The sequence below is a fragment of the Saccostrea echinata genome, unplaced genomic scaffold, assembly GCF_033153115.1.
Source record: "Saccostrea echinata isolate AGI-Se365-2 ecotype Australia unplaced genomic scaffold, CSIRO_AGI_Sech_v1 ptg000027l, whole genome shotgun sequence".
In the NCBI taxonomy this organism is placed as follows: Eukaryota; Metazoa; Mollusca; class Bivalvia; order Ostreida; family Ostreidae; genus Saccostrea; species Saccostrea echinata.
The window spans coordinates 766,901-784,366 of record NW_026889776.1 but is presented as its reverse complement, the minus strand read 5'-3'; the positions used below and the strand labels follow the sequence as shown (position 1 = coordinate 784,366).

Below are 17,466 nucleotides of genomic sequence, written 5' to 3'. Positions count from 1 at the left end.
TACAGTTCACGCGTGTTATTTGGGTATCAGTATTACATGTCTATGACCATGTTGGTCAACGTACAATGGCATTTATTTCATTTGTCAGACTGCAAAAACCCTTGTTTTAATAAATATGGTATAAATTTCTATAAGGATTATATAATTTTGAACATATCTGAGGAAGTCACTGGCATGATTTACATGTACACTGATGTTAGCGCTCAGGAAATATTTTAAGTATTTCAGTGAAATTGTTTTACATTGCATAAAGATTCTATGGATATTAATTAAATCGACGAGTCAATGAAAATAATAACCAGAATATACTAGTATACATTTTTTTTTTTAAATAAAAAATTAACTGTCATCAGATTCATGAAATATTTTCTCAATAAAAACTTTTACGGAGTAAAATGGGAATCGCCCTTTCTCTATAATCGTTAGATATATTTCAAATTCATTAAATTCCAGCCTAAAAGTAAGTAATTCATTTTTTTCAGCACATGAATACTTCTCTCTCTCTCTCTCTTTCTATATATATACTGTAACAAATATCAGTAAGTCCGGAAAGTTAATAAAGAAACTGATTTAATTAGTGTATTTAGTACTCTTTCATTTCATGTAGCATATTTTTTTAAAATATGTTGTTAAAAATGTTGAAGTCTCTTTTCTTTGTTTATATACTGTATTATTATACGATTGAATAATTCCCATTTCTCTGATTGGCAGAGATCCAACAATGTTAGAAAAATACTACGTTACATTGACCTGCACATGATCTTCCAGTTCAATATAAAGAATTATTTATTCTACATTGGACAAAAAATAATAGGGAAATTCCAAATTGATGCAAATAGATTTGGAAAGCTATTTCACTTGCACCTGACATCCATTCATATGAACATAACATTGAGGCACATAGATTCTTGGGTGAGGGGTCGGGGGTGGGGGTGGGGGTGGGTGTTGCAGGACGCCTGCCCCTCTCCCCACCTTTTGAGAATGTAAAGTTTTAATTTAAACTTAAAGGAAAAAAAATTTCAAAGAAAGCTCCCCTCCACTCGAAAAATTTATGGACCTTTACATCCCACCAAATAAAATTTTGATTTGGGAGAATTCTTTTCCTTTTTTATGGGGGGGGGGGGCTAGTCAAAGATTTGTTTTCAGGTAAGTTGTCATTCATTTTTTTTCCTTTTAATGTGCCCGTTTTCAAAATAAATCCTATATATATGTGCCTGACATTTTTTTTCTACATTGCACCTAAACTAGAATTAAAACTCCAAAATAATACAACTGTTTTTTTTAACCCTGTTTTTCTCATTATGTTCGGCTAGTACTTCATTTTGTTTGTTTGTTTGTTTGTATGTTGTTTAACGTCCCTCTCGAGAATTTTTCACTCATATGGAGACGCCACCACTTGCCGGTGGAGAGCTGCAAATTTTGTCGTATACTTGGCACTTACGGCCATTGAGCAGTGAGGGATCTTTTTCGTGCCAGCACCTACTGGGACACGGGACCTCGGTTTATACGGTCTCATCCGAAGGACCGGTCTCCACGTCCCACAGTGGGATTCGAACCCGCGACATAAGGATCAACTCCTTACTCTGCGACTCTAGAGCAGACGCTCTAACCACTGCGCCACGCGGGCGACGCTAGTACTTCAGTAGATGTGAACAAGTAAGATGGCACAGATTGCTTAATGAGTGTGTCATTTAATCATTGAATCATATAATAAAACAATTATTGCTGTTTTATCGGTCAATACGAAGATTTACCCACCTTCGAAGCACAATATTCACCTCGCCCTTCGGGGCTTGTCGAATATTGTACTCCTCATGTGTTTAAATCGTCGTATTGACCTAATAAACCAGCAATAATTGTATAATATTTTTAACTGTCACATAAGAATTGTGAACACTTTTATCCTAAAACAAAGAAATGTATTGTTAAATTCAACTGCCGTTGTATTACTGCATTGATTGTTGATACAGTGTGTAATCTTCGATAGGGATAATAAGCTCCGCCCATTGAATGTTTAAATCCAGCCTACTGGGGTTGTTGGGACTGCTTTCTAGGACCGATGAGACTTCTCTGAGACAACGTGGTACGGCTCTGGGAATGCTTTAGCAGTCCCAAAAAGCAGTCGCTGGAACTGCTTTCTGTCAGGTTGGTCTAGTTGGTACTGTACTTTTGTACCTTTCAATAATAAGAACTTTACTCTAAATACTAAATTCACAACTTAATGTGACCTTTTTACATTTAAATGATGGCATTTCGCACGCCTTAATTGCCAATCTCCATAGATGACTTGTGCAAATTGTCAATCATGTATGGTACAAAGGTCTGTTTTTGTTTTACCAAGGGTTTTATAAAAAGACAGTAATACACATACCATATATGCATTATAAAATGATGCTTCAGATTTAGTGGGAAAATATTTGGGGCACATTATTGGCAGAGAAGAATAATGACCCCTGTAGAGTAATGACGAAAGATCATTCTTTAATATAAAAGCTAAATTACCTACTGAATCTACCAAGAACAACACGTTGACGATTACAATCAGTGCTATGATATGAAGATGCTGCTTATAAGATCTGACACGATGTTTACTTTTACTGAGACGAAATTTCCCCATATAATCCTAAGTAAAGTTTTGAAGTACATGAAAGAACCATTCTTATAACTAACAAGATGGCCTTAACGGTCACCTGAGTACAATACAACAATTTAGAGGATCCATAAACTAATAAACGAAGCTTTGTTGCCCAAAAGCAAGAAAAATAGTATGATTAGGATCAACAAAATAATTGGTCTTGTATCTAACTGTCTCCCATTTATCATTATAACCATGCAGACTATTAACAAAATGTCTATATTTTAACCCCATATTATTACTTCTCACATTGGCCTCTCTTGGTCTTTGAAGAACATTTAACAAGAGGCCCAAGGGCCTTAACGGTCACCTGAGTATAAAACAACAATCCATAGAAGATCCACAGATAGAAGAAGCTTTTGTAAATCGTTGATTGTCCGTTGTGGCCCCACCCTATCCCCAGAGTCCAGAGTCATGATTTGAACAAACTTGAATCTATACTAGCTGAGGATGTTTCAATGTAAATATAACCAATCGTGGATTTGCTGTTCTTGAGAAAAGAATTTTTTCAAGATTTTTCCTACATATTCCAATGTAAAACTTTCATTGCCCATTGTGGCCCACCCTACCCCTGGGGATCATGGTTTTAACAAACTTGAATCTACACTACCTGAAGATGTTTCCACATTTCATGTTTCTTAGCCCAGTGGTTCTGGAGAAGATTTTTCCAATGTATTCCCATGTAAAACTTTGATCATCCATAGTGGACCCGTCCTACCCCAGGGGGTCATGATTTGAAAAAACTTGAATTTACACTACCTGAGGATGTTTCCAGATAAGTTTTATCTTTCTTGGTTCTGGAGAAGAAAATTTTTAAAGATTTTTTCTATGTACTTCAATGAAACTTTGATCATATCAAAATGACTAATCATGGCTTTGCAGTTCTTGAGAGAAATAAATTTTCCTATATATTCCTATGTAAGATTTTGATTCCCCATTGTGGCCCCACCCTACCCCGGGGGGTCAGGATTTGAACAAACTTGAATCTACAATGGGAAATTGTTCTCTCCTAAAGGTCATTCATTGAAATTCCGAATACATCCTTTTAAAATACCTCAGGCATTGTAATCTACCTGAGGATGCTTCCATATACTGACCAATCATGGCTTTGCTGTTCCTGATATTTTAAAAGATTTTTCCTATATATATCTATGTAAAACTTTGATCATCCATTGTGGCTCCGCCCTTAGCCCCCGGGTGTCATGATTTGAAAAAAAAACTTGAATCTACACTACCTGAGTATGCTTCCATATAAATATGACTCATCATGGCTTTGCTTTTCTTGAGAAGAAGATTTTAAAAGATTTTTCCTATATATTTCTATGTAAAACTTTGATCCTCCATTGTGGCCCCACCCTACCCCCGGGGGGTTATGATTTGAACAAATTTGAGTCTACACTACCTGAGGATGTTTCCATATAAATTTCATCTTACCTGGTCCAGTGGTTCTTGAGAAGAAGATTTTTAAAGATACCATTAATTTTTCACTAATTCTTAATTATCTCCCCTAGGAAGAAGACGTGGCCCTTCATTTGAACAAACTTGAATCATCTTTATCCAAGGATAGTTTGTGGCAAGTTTGTTGGAAATTGGCCTAGTGGATCTTGAGAAGTCGAAAATGTGAAAAGTTTACGCACGATGCACACCCGCACGCCCGCACGACAACGGACGAAAACAGATAGCAATAGGTCACCTGAGTGACTAAGGTGACCTAAAAAGATAAGTTATTTTTGTCTCATTTTTATTCATCTATAATTTCCAAGTCTACCTGATCATTAAAACTATGAAATCAATGTACTTTTTTGTATTATACAATATATGTTCTTGCATAAATCTCTTATTCTATTAACCTTTCAAATACATTATTTACAGTGATTAATTATCAAAGGTGAATGTAAAAAAGGGGAATAACCAGGGTTCTCCACATCTGAAAATTTAACCATGGAGGAATCTCCACGAAAGCAAAATGTGATTGAAAATCATAAGGGCGTGTTGGACTCTCTTGAAGCTTAATTAATCATTGATTGATTTCACAAAGCTTAGCTATAGGAACACAAGAGTTGGATAAAAAAATATATATATACATGTATAAATTAATGAAAAACAAGAAAAAAAAAATCTTTCTTTATAAATATACCAAGTTTTAGTAATATTCCACCAAAACTGTAGAAGCGGTTTAAAAGAATTTCATAGATTTTTTTAAAAATTGTAAATTAGTAACCATGGCAACACTGTTCGTCGAATTTTATTCAAAAATTGATATACAGGATTGATTTTGCCTGTTGTATGACAAGTTTTACTTAAATAGGACCAAAACTGATGAAGGCATAGCATTTTGAAAAAAATAATTTTCAGACATACAAACGAACAGACGAACGAACACCGGCATCTAAACATGGCCTAAGCTTTATAAGACCAAATGGTCTTTGAAAACTCACATAAATTTGACACAGCTGTAATTTTGCTCATAGGGGCTTGGCTTCCGGATTGTTAAATGTAAAATAAACTAATAAAATTTTAAATCTAATATAAATACACTTAAAAGTTGTTAAAATAAAGATTCTGACACTTTCAGTCAAGAGAAATCACGTTTAAAAAAGACGTATCACACCTTTATACATAAACTCTACAAAGGACGAAAGCTATCATCTTGGAAAAAATACCCCTGCCCACTTCAGCGCCCATTTCTGGACTCTAAAGCATTAATTTATTTCGTTATCATGGTTTTGTCCCCTACAGTGATGATTTTCCTAAATGTTGATGTATTTGTCAGTCGTCAACACGCATTTATTCAACAGAAAACGGATACAATTTCTTCGATTTGGAGCTCATCTCTCTAAATCAACCTAAAAAGAACGGAAGTTTACAAAATCGCAAGGGCAGATAATCATTGTATAGGGAAAACTCAGAGGTAATCGAAAGCGAATGGTAACACCCAAGGACTTCCAGATTCGTGGAAAAAAATGTTTACTGACAAGAAAAGAAAGTGAAAATGATAAATACTGGCTAAAGTTTGGTTTTCACAGTCTAAGGCATCACCAGGAAGACTCATTAAATTTAATGTATAACTAATTTTTAACATAAATTACAGAAAACGTGCTCTACTAGCGCGCTTTATGTTATACCACGATTATCGCCCTTGCTTCGTTACCATGCAACCATGGTGAGAGTTGAGCTCCAAATCGAAGAAATTGTATCCATTTTCAGTTGAATAAATGCGTGTTGACGATGACAAACGCATCAACATTTACGAAAATCATCCTAGTACCAGATCTAGAACTCCTGACCCTGGGGCCACGAATTTCACAATTTCGGTAGACGGTTCAATGCTTATTACAATCATGCCAACAGATTGACTGCTTGATGTCCAGGAGTAGAGAAGAAAATTTTTAAAGATTGCATTAATTTTGGTGTTTTAAGTCCCACCACTCAGGCCCCAGGGGAGCAGGGACCATGAAATTCACAATTTTTGTTTCCCTTCACCCATAGACGCTATATGCCAAATTTGGTTGAAATTGGTTAAGCAGTTTCAGAGAAGAAGCTAAAAATGAACAAATGTTAACACAAAACGCAAGACGCACGACGACAGACAAAAACGGATAGCAATAGGTCACCCGAGTGACTCAGGTGACCTAAAAAAAATTGAAATATATTTTGAACTGATTGGGCTCAACTGTGATGTACAGTGTTTAGACTGAACATTACATATATATGATAAATAAAAAAAATCATAAAGGATCAATAAGCTTTTCTTGAGAATGCATTCTTTTTTATATTCCTAATTAAATTTCACACCCCACTTCTGGTCCCTACTTGAAACATGAGCTACCACTAAACTACACTACAATTGAGGGTGATTTATTATAACATCTTTTTATCGTTAAGAATAGGAATTTTTCAGGTTTAAATTTCTATACATTGTAAGAAAAAAAATTAATCTCGAGGGTCGCAATTTGAACAAAGTTAAATTCATAATAATTTGATGTACGTGTGAATAAAACACTGCATCTTTATTAATTTGAAGTTTTTGAGAAGTAAATTTTAAAGGTTCCTGTAAAACAAAACAAAACAAAAAATTGAGCTCTCTTATTCTCCTACCCTTCCGTTTTGTACATCACGGATCTTTGTATCTCAAGAAATTTTTACATTCATTGTAATTTTCTTCATGAATCCTTTCGAAATCTCTCATACGAAACCTTGTCATGGGATGATATAATATACAAAAGGAAATGCACACACTTTCAATACACTAGAAACACCGAAATGTACATGTACATTGATTCGGCTCAATTTTTTAAAATTAAAAATCCTATTCTAATGTTGTAAAGATATAACAATTGTACGTTTAAAATTAAAATCTCTCCTCTCTCTATATCTATTTGTTTTACTTGACTTTTCAGATCCAAACGATTTTTATGTCTATTAAGCACACAAGTTTTAATATGCAATTAATTTAGAATAAAGATAAATGAAATTAACCTTTATGAGAAAAGAAAATAAGAAATTGAGAATATAAGCATTAAATTCTTATTTTTGGATATCGTCAGTTGTATAACAGCACTTTTCCGTGCCTTCAAATTATCATACTGCGCTAACACGCAGTATTCGATTTTCGGCAAGGCCAGGAGATGTTTTATTATATGACAAAAGACATCCAAAAAAGAGAGAATTCAATGCTTAAATATATTTCTGCTGTATATATATATATATATATATATATATATATATATATATATATATATATATATATATATATATATATATATATTTGTATTATGTAAACTGTAGATTGGCAAATAATCACGATGGTTTTTATTTCACTATGTTCACATTTTATGATTTTTCCGCGAAATTAAACCCATCGTTAATGCTATTATTAGTTTTTATAAACGTTTAAGTGCTTATACGAAATTTAAATTAATTCCTTGCAGTGTGAAATTAAAACCATCGCAATTGGTACTATTTGAGAAATCGTGAATTTTAACACCGTGGAATTAAAACGACTTACAGTATATATATATATATATATATATATATATATATATATATATATATATATATATATATATATATATATATATATATATATATATATATATATATATATATATATATATATATATATATATATATATTTGTTATGTGTTTTTATTTGTTTTGTTCTTTCATGACTTTTGACACTGTTATGAAAATTATTAATCTATTACTTATGAACTCTTCTTTGCATTCAAATATGTTTTAATGACCAATTTGCCATTTATATTGAATTGAATGGGTTAAAAATGTAGGCAGGAATCGAGAGTTAGCGTTCGTAGTTCTATGACAATTCCTATTGTTGTTGGTCACTTTTTAATTGCTCTCTCTCTCTCTCTCTCTCTCTCTCTCTGTGTATGCTCATGTTAAACTTTGTTTCTCAATTGACTCTCACCCTTGCCCCAGGGATTTTGATTCTATCAATACTACACTCAAATGTCGGTATATTATGGTTCTCGGGATTTTTTTAGGGTGTTGCTTTTTTAGTTCGGTGCTAAACGTTGACTCCATAGTTTCATCTCTCACTCCCACAGGACCATGATTTGAATAATTTTGAATGGTTCTAAAACATTTTTAATAATGAACCTCATATATTTTTACTATTCATAAATTGTCAAACCATGGGAAACATGTTGGAAACATGAGGTTTCCATGTTGTTTTCCATGACTGGGGACACCTTTTTTACTCAGTGTTATCATTAACAAGCATTTTCCTGGCTTCAGAACAAGGATATGTAAGTATTTCACAGGGCTTTCTTTGCAAATTTAGCTTAATGAATTTCTTGAAAATCCAGATAAATCTATGTTTTAGCAATACTGCATTAATTTTCTTTATTCGGTCAGAATATAATTTTCAAACTTACTCGAGATATTCCTGTTAAAGATAGATATTTTTTTGGCAACTTATCAGTTCAAAGTACATAATCACAGTAAGCTTGATTCAAAAAATGATAACGTTACATATAAAAGATGAATAACATTGCACTAAAAAATTAAATCAGAAATGTAAAAAAAAAATTCATAAAGAAATAAATATACTTCTAAAAAAAAGTCATTGCACATTGACAATTAATACTGTTTTCTTTTTTTTTTTTTTTCAGTTATTAATATTTTATAAGTCATACAAATCCTAAAAGACGAACAAAAATGAATTACATATTTCTTACCTTTCACTTGCTCTTTTTGTTTTTTTACCTGTTAAGTAGATAATTATTGAGATGTCAAAGTGTAAGTAGAATTTAACATAGAATATAAGTTTTATTTCATATGAAAAATATTAAATATTTTTATGAAAAATAATTGTTACAAATTTCATTTAATGACGTCATTTTGCTTTGCTTATGTAATTTATGAATTTATTAAAATGATTTGAATTCCCTCATTTAAATAAGCAAGAGGCCTAAGAGCCTTGTCGGTCACACTGGATCCACTAAAGTGTGACATTAAACTGAGAGAGGAAGATATGTTGCCCCTAAGCAAGATGAATAGGATGACCAGGTATCAACAAAATAGTTAGTCTACTTCTTAAAAATTCATGTAAATCATATAGGTCTATTTACTTGTCAGTAATAATACATGTACTCTCTCTTTCTTTGTTATCATTATGAAGACTAAAAATACAATAGTGCTTGAGAAAATGAATTTACCCTTCTCATTCCTCTCATACTGGCCTCTCTTGGACTTTGAAGAATATATGATGTACAAAGAATTTTTTTTTCAAATTTTTATTTATCTATTACATGTATTTACAAATTTACCTGACCATCAAAAACTATGAAAGTGCTTATTGTATTATATATTAAAAATTCTCAAATCTTTTATTAAATTTCATCTATGAATTACAATATTTACAGAAACTAATTATCATACTACTTATCATAGACGAATAGCAAAGCAGGCCTCTAAGTGACCTCTAAAATTTAGGAGCCAGCTGGCGCCTAATCAAAAAAATTTAGTCGCCAATGCAAATTTTTAGTAGCCAGGCAATTTTTTAAGCGTCAACTTAAAAGTTAATAGTAATCAATATAGGGACCCAGGAGGAGAGTGTCTAGTGCTCCTTCTGCTTTTGAAAGTAGTTGTTACAAGAGTATCTGAATTAAATGCCATCTTTAACTTAAGCATGCATGTAAAACTCTAATATTCAAAAAATTTTAATCGATCATTTCTTTTCAAGAAACTTGGACTGCATGAATTATTCTTTAAAACTGTATTACTATAGAGGATTGTTTACATGATTAACATTCTTGTCCGTACAAGTACGACCTAACACTAACATATAGACGATATCTCTAATGAGTGATAATTTAATTGGCAAACTAATTACCACATCACCGGCCCGCCTAATTTACTGTATTTCATAATTATCGATTTTCTGAAGCCAACAATTACCTGAGGCATTTATTGTCTTATCTAGTCTACCTGAGCTGTGTGTGCACTGATGCGACGTGAAATTTTGTTCGCACGTGTGCTTACTAAAAGAAAAACAAAAAGGTTACTAAGAAAAGACGATATGTCCATTGCTAAAAATAATTTCCTCTGCTTCCTCAGAAAAAATAAAAAGATGTTAAAAAATCTCTAAAGTTTTGGAATTTGACGATCGCCAAGTCAATTGAAAATGGTCGCCGATTTGGCAACTTATGGAAAAATTTAAGGTGCCACGGTGACTAAATTAGTCGCCAATTAGAGCCCTGCAAAGGGGAATAACTTCTCTCAGGTGAACCAGAGCACTTGACACAGTGATCCAGAATTTCACAAATCTCGTTCCATTTTGCTTTTTGAAATTTTGTACTCTGTTTGTATCCTAGAGGCCCAAATGAAGAGAAGAAAAATCTTAAAGAATTAATGCATTTTAACTATATAATCAATAGAATCCCTACTTGACACCAAAACTTCTGATCCATGAATTTCACGATTTTGGAAGAGTTATTCTTGCTCAACATAACCATGCACTTTGCATTCTAAATACCGAGCTGGGACAGAGAAGATTTCAAAAAGATTCTTGCATTTTTACTATATGGGTGAATTCAAAAAAAATGACCAAACGCATATTTATCAACCCACACTAAAAATACAGGCAATGAAAATAAATTTCTATGTCTCAGCATATGTCTTTAGATAGTGTCTAAACACCTGCCAAATATCTCGTTGATATCTCAATTAACAAAAAAGTTATGCCCAAAAATGATGCTAAAATTGTCAGGAGTGCAACACCTTTTTGTGACATTTTGAAATTTCAATATTTTTTGGAGATCTGTGAAATAAAAAATAATGCTTCATGTTGAAAATAAAGACTTTCCTGATAATATTCAAAGTATTGAGCTTTAAATGTGGACTGTCATAACTTTTGTTTAATCAGGTTGTGGTCATGGCTGATGTTTAAAAAAATGTTATACCATGTCAGGAGTGCAACAGAAAAAATGTAGTGTTGCCAAAAAAACATCAATTGTAAAATTCTGATAGAAAATTAAGACAAAAAGGAATTTGGAAGTGTAAAATAATAACTGATATACATTTTAAAACTTTAAAAAGTTATATAAATCACAAGCAGCATGAATGAGAGTCAAGTATATGTGCATACCCAAAAATGCCAGGAGTGCAACATTTGATGTTTTGCTCCCAAGCATGAAAAAACTATTATCATTATATGATTTTCTGATTTTTATTTTGGAAAATAAAGACACAAAGAACATTTTTACCAAATAGATTTATCAATTACAGGATCTGTCTGTGCTTCAGATCCATATTTCTATGGTCAGGAGTGCAACACATTTTTTTAAAGATTCAAGTTGTGTGACAAAAAGACTTCTATTCACGCTTAGAAGTATTCATTAATTAATAATGATCTTTTTGTATAATTTAATGCTAAATTATTGACAGTTTTATTATTAAAATCCTTCTTTTTTCAATTTCATCAATTCAGATGTGATTTTATCTTTTTTGTGATTTTTTTAATGAGCGTTAAAAATAAACACACTAAAACATTGTCATAAAATTCGAGTAATTCCTCAACTTCACTGAAACAACAGAACAAGTTCTTATGTAATTTTCACTTCACAATTCTACTTTAAAGGCCCCAATGCTTTTGGTCAGGAGTGCAACAAATAAGTTAGAATTATAAATCATCCAATAAGAATAAAAATAAAGAAAAAATGATGAGTAGAATTTTTCTGGTGGGTTACTGTGTTTGTCTTCTAAAGGAAAATATGCTTTAAAATATATTTTATCTTCTAAATATGCATTTAAGCTAGTTTTTTGGCATAAAATAGGGTATAATTCCAGATAAAATGCTAGTTTTAAATACTTTCATCTGTTTAAATTATGAAGTATTGGACTATAAGTATTGCACAATTTCATTACCAATTGATGTTGCCAACACTTTATGAATTTTTGTGTTCTATGGTTTTAATTTTCAACTTTACTGCAGTCAGGAGTGCAACAAAACTGCTTCATAATTACCGATGCTTTTTAACTATCTTTACTAAAAATTAAGTTGAAAAAAATGCTTGATACTATTTGATGTTCAAAACACTATGTCTATCAACAAATTACAGAAATTTTACAGTCAATTCAGGGAATAGTTTTCATCATTTCACATATATTTTAAATACAATTTATATATATTACACTTTGCAAATAATCATGTTTTAAGGTCTTCAAAATATGAAAGACCTGCTGTAAACGATGAAAAATATCAACACGACAAATTGATTTACAAAGTAAGAATGGGTTATTGTGTGTTATAATTTTTAAAACAATGTTAAATAAAATACATATCAGATGTCAGGAGTGCAACACAATAATGTAACATAGGGTCACTTCAAAATCTAGTATTTTTCACAAGAGAACTCGTATATAACAATTCTTTTTTGGCTTAGATTTAAAGAATTGACTTGAACGGACAAAAAAGTGAATTTTGGGGAATTTTATTACTTCATATTTTTTTCATATTAAAACTTTTCAAACCAGAATTGAAAAAATAATGTAAAATAACAATCAAAAAGCCAATTTTTTGTCACATGTTCAAGAGAAGATACTCATTCAAGGTCTAGATTTAATCATTTATACCCCTTTTACCATTTTGAAGCATAAAAAACTATAATATCTTGTGATTATGTATTTCAGAAAGTCTTTTAAGGTGTAATGATATTTTCTTTTTTCAAAAGAAGTTTTACTAATAAAAATTCTGAAACTTTTTAATCCAATTGTCTATTCTATTGCCAATTCAGGATTTTAAACTAGAATGCATTTGCAATATGATGATATAAGCGAAAAATATGTTATAAGTAGTTGAATTTTGCCAAAAAAAATCAGTTTGGTGGTCATTTTTTTTGAATTCACCCATATATAATAAACAGAGTCCAGTCCCAACATTTCACCTGAATTCCATAATTTTTGAAGAGGCACCCAGGCTGATCTTAATAATGCATTTAATTTATCAGATCAACATGCAGAGAAGCAGAAAACTTATTACAGGAAGACAAAAATATATGGAGAACATTCCAAGATCTCCTTAATACATCTTATGTTGTCTGTGGTAAGGCAATTGTTTATGTAAAATCAATCTAGCTTTGAATAAGTAAAATGTTAATGTCTGTACATGTATTTCATTGACTAACTTGACATGTACATTTATAAGTTTCAACAAATGCAATACTGCTCTTTTTATACAACATAAAAAGCAATATATAACGTATAAATAAAATTGAAGAATATTATGCAAAAGTTATATATGATTTTAAAACACACTAAATTAATTATATGTTCAGGTCAATTGATAAGAAAAATGTTTTGAAAGAAAACAGAAACATAACTTATTTTCTAAAATATCGACCGACTACACAACTTGCCACCAATCTGTCCTGCATACAATGCTTATTTTACGGGAATAAAAATCGCCTAGCAAGTGACCTATATCCGCGAGCTTGAGCTGCACGCCAATCTCGCGGATATTTTTCGCATATGCAAGAATTTATAGAGATGTCACATGCACTCTCTTTGTACATATATACATGAATTCAATATGAAAATAGGTATAAACATGGATTCCTATACTTTTATTAATTGTCGCCTGCGTAGCGCAGTGGTAGAGCTTATGCTCTATAGTCGCAAAGTAAGGAGTTGATCCTTATGTCGCGGGTTCGAGTCCACTGTGGGACGTGGAGACCGTTTAAACCGAGGTCCTGTGTGGCAGTAGGTGCTGGCAGGAAAAAGATCCCTCACTGCTCAATGGCAAGTGGTGGCGTCTCCATATGTGTGAAAAATTCTCGATAGAGACGTTAAACAACAATCAAACAATGAAATATGAAGATAACGAACAGCATTCAATCTCGAAAGTCCAATGAAATGATACAAATATGGAGCAGAGGAAACACGGACCTCAAAATTTAGAGGTGGGATCAGGTGCCATGGAGGACTGAGTGTCCCCTGCCGGTCGAACACGCTGTATGCTCCTTGTCATGATCGGGAAACAAAAACCGGAAAAATCTGTAGACAGTACAGTGTATAAATAATGGTCAAACAATTAGTATGAAAAACGTCAGTCAGTATTGGACTCAATGATAGGTTGTATGTGCTGAGAAGGTCATTGTATCGACCAAAAATCTTGCGTAAAGATGACATCAAACAAGACTGTTGATATCCTTGCTTCGTCAACTTGTTTGTCAGTAGCTTACCCCGTTTTAGAAATTGTTCATACGTAGAGCATGCTCTTGCGTATCGAATCAACTGAGAGGCATAAACCCCATATGCAGGTGATAAGGGTATATTGCTACATAAGTAAGGGAAGTTGACGATTGAAAAGTTGAAGTCATCATGTTTATCACAAAGCTTTGTTGTTAGGTTACCATTAACGTCTTTTTCTAGTAAAATATCTAAATATGAAACAGATGTGCCAGAATATGTGATATCTTTTATTTCAAGCTCACTGGGATATATCGAGTCGACATATGAATGGAAATAACTATTGTTAATTGATAATACGTCGTAAATATATCGAAATGTCGAGTTGAAGACCACAGAAAGTGTTTTCTTCTTCTCATATAGAATTTTTTAAAATAAATAATGCTTCATATGAATACAAAAATAAGTCTGCTAATAAGGGGGTGCAATTGGTACCCATGGGAATTCCAACAGATTGTCGGAAGACCTGATCTCCAAAAACTACATAGATATTGTCAATCAGAAACTCAAGCATCTTTTTAATATCAACTTCAGAGTACTTGTGTGCACAATCAGAGTGCTTTTTAACATAATAATTTTGTAATTGAACAATGACAAGATAAGTATCTTTACAATTTCCATTTTTACTGAAAAAGCAGCTGCCTATGATGTCAGAAAGCTGGACTTCAATTTATTGTGGGGAATGGTTGTATAAAGTGTTGAAAAGTCATACGTCTTGATGCTATTGATTTTGGTAAAATTTTTCTGATTTCAAATTTTCCAAAAGTTCTTTAGAGTTTTTAAGTATCCACATCTGATTTACACCACTTTTCGAATATACTGTTGAACAGTACTCCTGAAGTTCCCCCTTCATTACAGTAAATATTTTAGCTGAGGAGTAAAGAAAGGGGCTTGGTAGAACATTTACTTGAACCCGCTATGTTTCTTTGTTTGAAAGTATTTTTATGAAGTTTAGGAGTCCAGTAAAGGTATGGTAATTCAAATTCATTTTGATTGTTGGGAATATTAACAAACAAATCTTTATTAATTTTTTGCTGTAAAGATATATTTTTTAAAACAATCAGTAGATTTATATTTGTTTTCCTCCTTTTTCTTTGGGGCTAATGCGCAGGATTCTCAAGTATTCGGCTAAGTCAATTTATGACTTCTCAACGCTTTTTTTTGAGTGATTTCTTTGAAATCAGTTTAAATTTTCTTTGAAATTAGTTTACAAAAGTTCACATTCAGGAATATTTAGTTTTTGATGAATTCTAAACTCTTTAAACAAATTAATCGGCGAAGTTACAAATACCCTTTTCTGATATTTTTTAAATGAACTAGATATATGTCCATAGGACATGAATGACCCGCCGAGAGTATATTAGTAATGCAACATGAAAATTTGTATAAGTGTATGACGTTTGATGAGAATATCTTGAATAGTTTCTTTAAAATTGAAATTGAAATGTAAAAATGGATATAAATGATAAATACTTACTGTACTAAATTATGTATGAGTGCATAAGATTTCATAAAAATATCTTAAATGGTTTCTTTAAAATGAAGCAAATGCAAATTTAAGAAAAGTGAGGTCAAAGTCACATAAAAGTTCAAGGTCAAAGGTTTTTAATGCAGTTGAATAGCTCTCATTAATACGTATCAGCATATTAAGTTTGATAAAAACATCTTGAATGGTTTATTTTAAACTGAGCTAAAAACTAATATAAGAAAAGTGTGGTCAAGGTCAAAGGAAGGGTCAATGTCAAATTTAAAAGTTTACATAAGAATGTATTATCATATGAAGTTTGATAAAAATACCCTGAATGGTTTCTTCAAAACTTAGCTTGACACATATTTAAGAAAAGTGAGGTCAAAATCAAAGGAAAGGCCAAGGTCAAAAAATGTTGATGCAGTTGAATAGCTCTTATCAGTATATATCAGCAAATGAAGTTTAATAAAAATATCTTGAATAGTTTTTTTTACCCGAACTTTAAACTGAGCTAATCGCAAAGCGCGACGGAAGGACAGAAGAAGGACACTACAAACTCTATATGCCCTGCCCAGCGTCAATTACAACCAATAATAACATCTTAAGAATCCAACAAATCTTAAAGAAAGATGCAAGATATACTGTGTGGTAACTGGCTCGGATGACAAACTTTACGTTAAAAGGCGTTCATGCTATTTTTGAAAAAAAATCTAAAGCTTAGAAAGATAAACGCTAGTTGGATACCTCATTTGCTTAGCGATGAACAAAAGAGAGTCCGTGTAGAAAATACAAAGAAATTATTAAAATTTTATCCAAAATATACCAAAAAGACTTTTGATAATTTAGATACTGGTGATGAGACCTGGCTATACTATTTTGAGCCAAAATGTAAGATTTTAAACAGAATCTTGGCATCAAAGAATGCAAAACGTGTTAGCATTACTGAAATGATTATGAACCGTGAAGGAGGTTTCATATGTTATTTCCTTTGACAATAAAGGCCCTGTCATGCAAATTCCTGTGCCAAAGGACAAAACAGTCAAAGGTAACTTCTATAAAAATGTCATTAAAAAACTGAAAAAATATTACGAACGTCGTCGCCCTCAAATCGGTATGAAGTATCTCTGTCTTTTGCACAACAATATAATGCGCCTGCACATAAAGCACGCAATGTGACCGAGTATATTTGGAAGGGCAAAAGGTTACTCTCCTACCACACCCCACACCCCCATTTTCTCTAGATGTAGCCCTGTGCAACTATTTTCTTTCCCCAAACTCAAATTCCAACTATTTGAAAAAGATACAAATCACGAAATGCCCTACGGTCTGCAATTTATCAGTATATAATGGGTATCCCTATTGAGGAGTATGAAAAATATTTCCAGAAAGGGATTGATAATCTTAAAACGTCTACTTATTTTATTTTAATGTACGTAAATTGAAATCTTTGAAATGTTTAGATATGGACTACTAGTAGTTCAAGGTCTAAAAATACCGCAGTGGAAGTCATTTTTGCATCTTTTTGCAATTCTATCCAGTATATTAAATGAACATCATTTAATATCTGCTTTTTTTTTCTAAATATTTGTTATCTGATTTTAATGTTGATAACAATAGTGTCTTTTCCCAATTATTCAGTTTAAATTCCTGT

At 32.1% G+C, this 17,466-nt stretch overlaps 1 protein-coding gene across 1 annotated transcript in view; it reads right to left on the bottom strand.

Moving 5' to 3' along the window:
* Window positions 1-17,466, bottom strand: part of LOC133193089 (uncharacterized) — a 185,423-nt gene that overhangs the window by 134,980 nt on the left and 32,977 nt on the right. Inside the window, exon 5 of the mRNA XM_061329063.1 lies at window positions 8,836-8,863. Coding sequence (XP_061185047.1) covers window positions 8,836-8,863 — 28 coding nt within the window. The remainder of the gene's footprint in view (window positions 1-8,835; window positions 8,864-17,466) is intronic.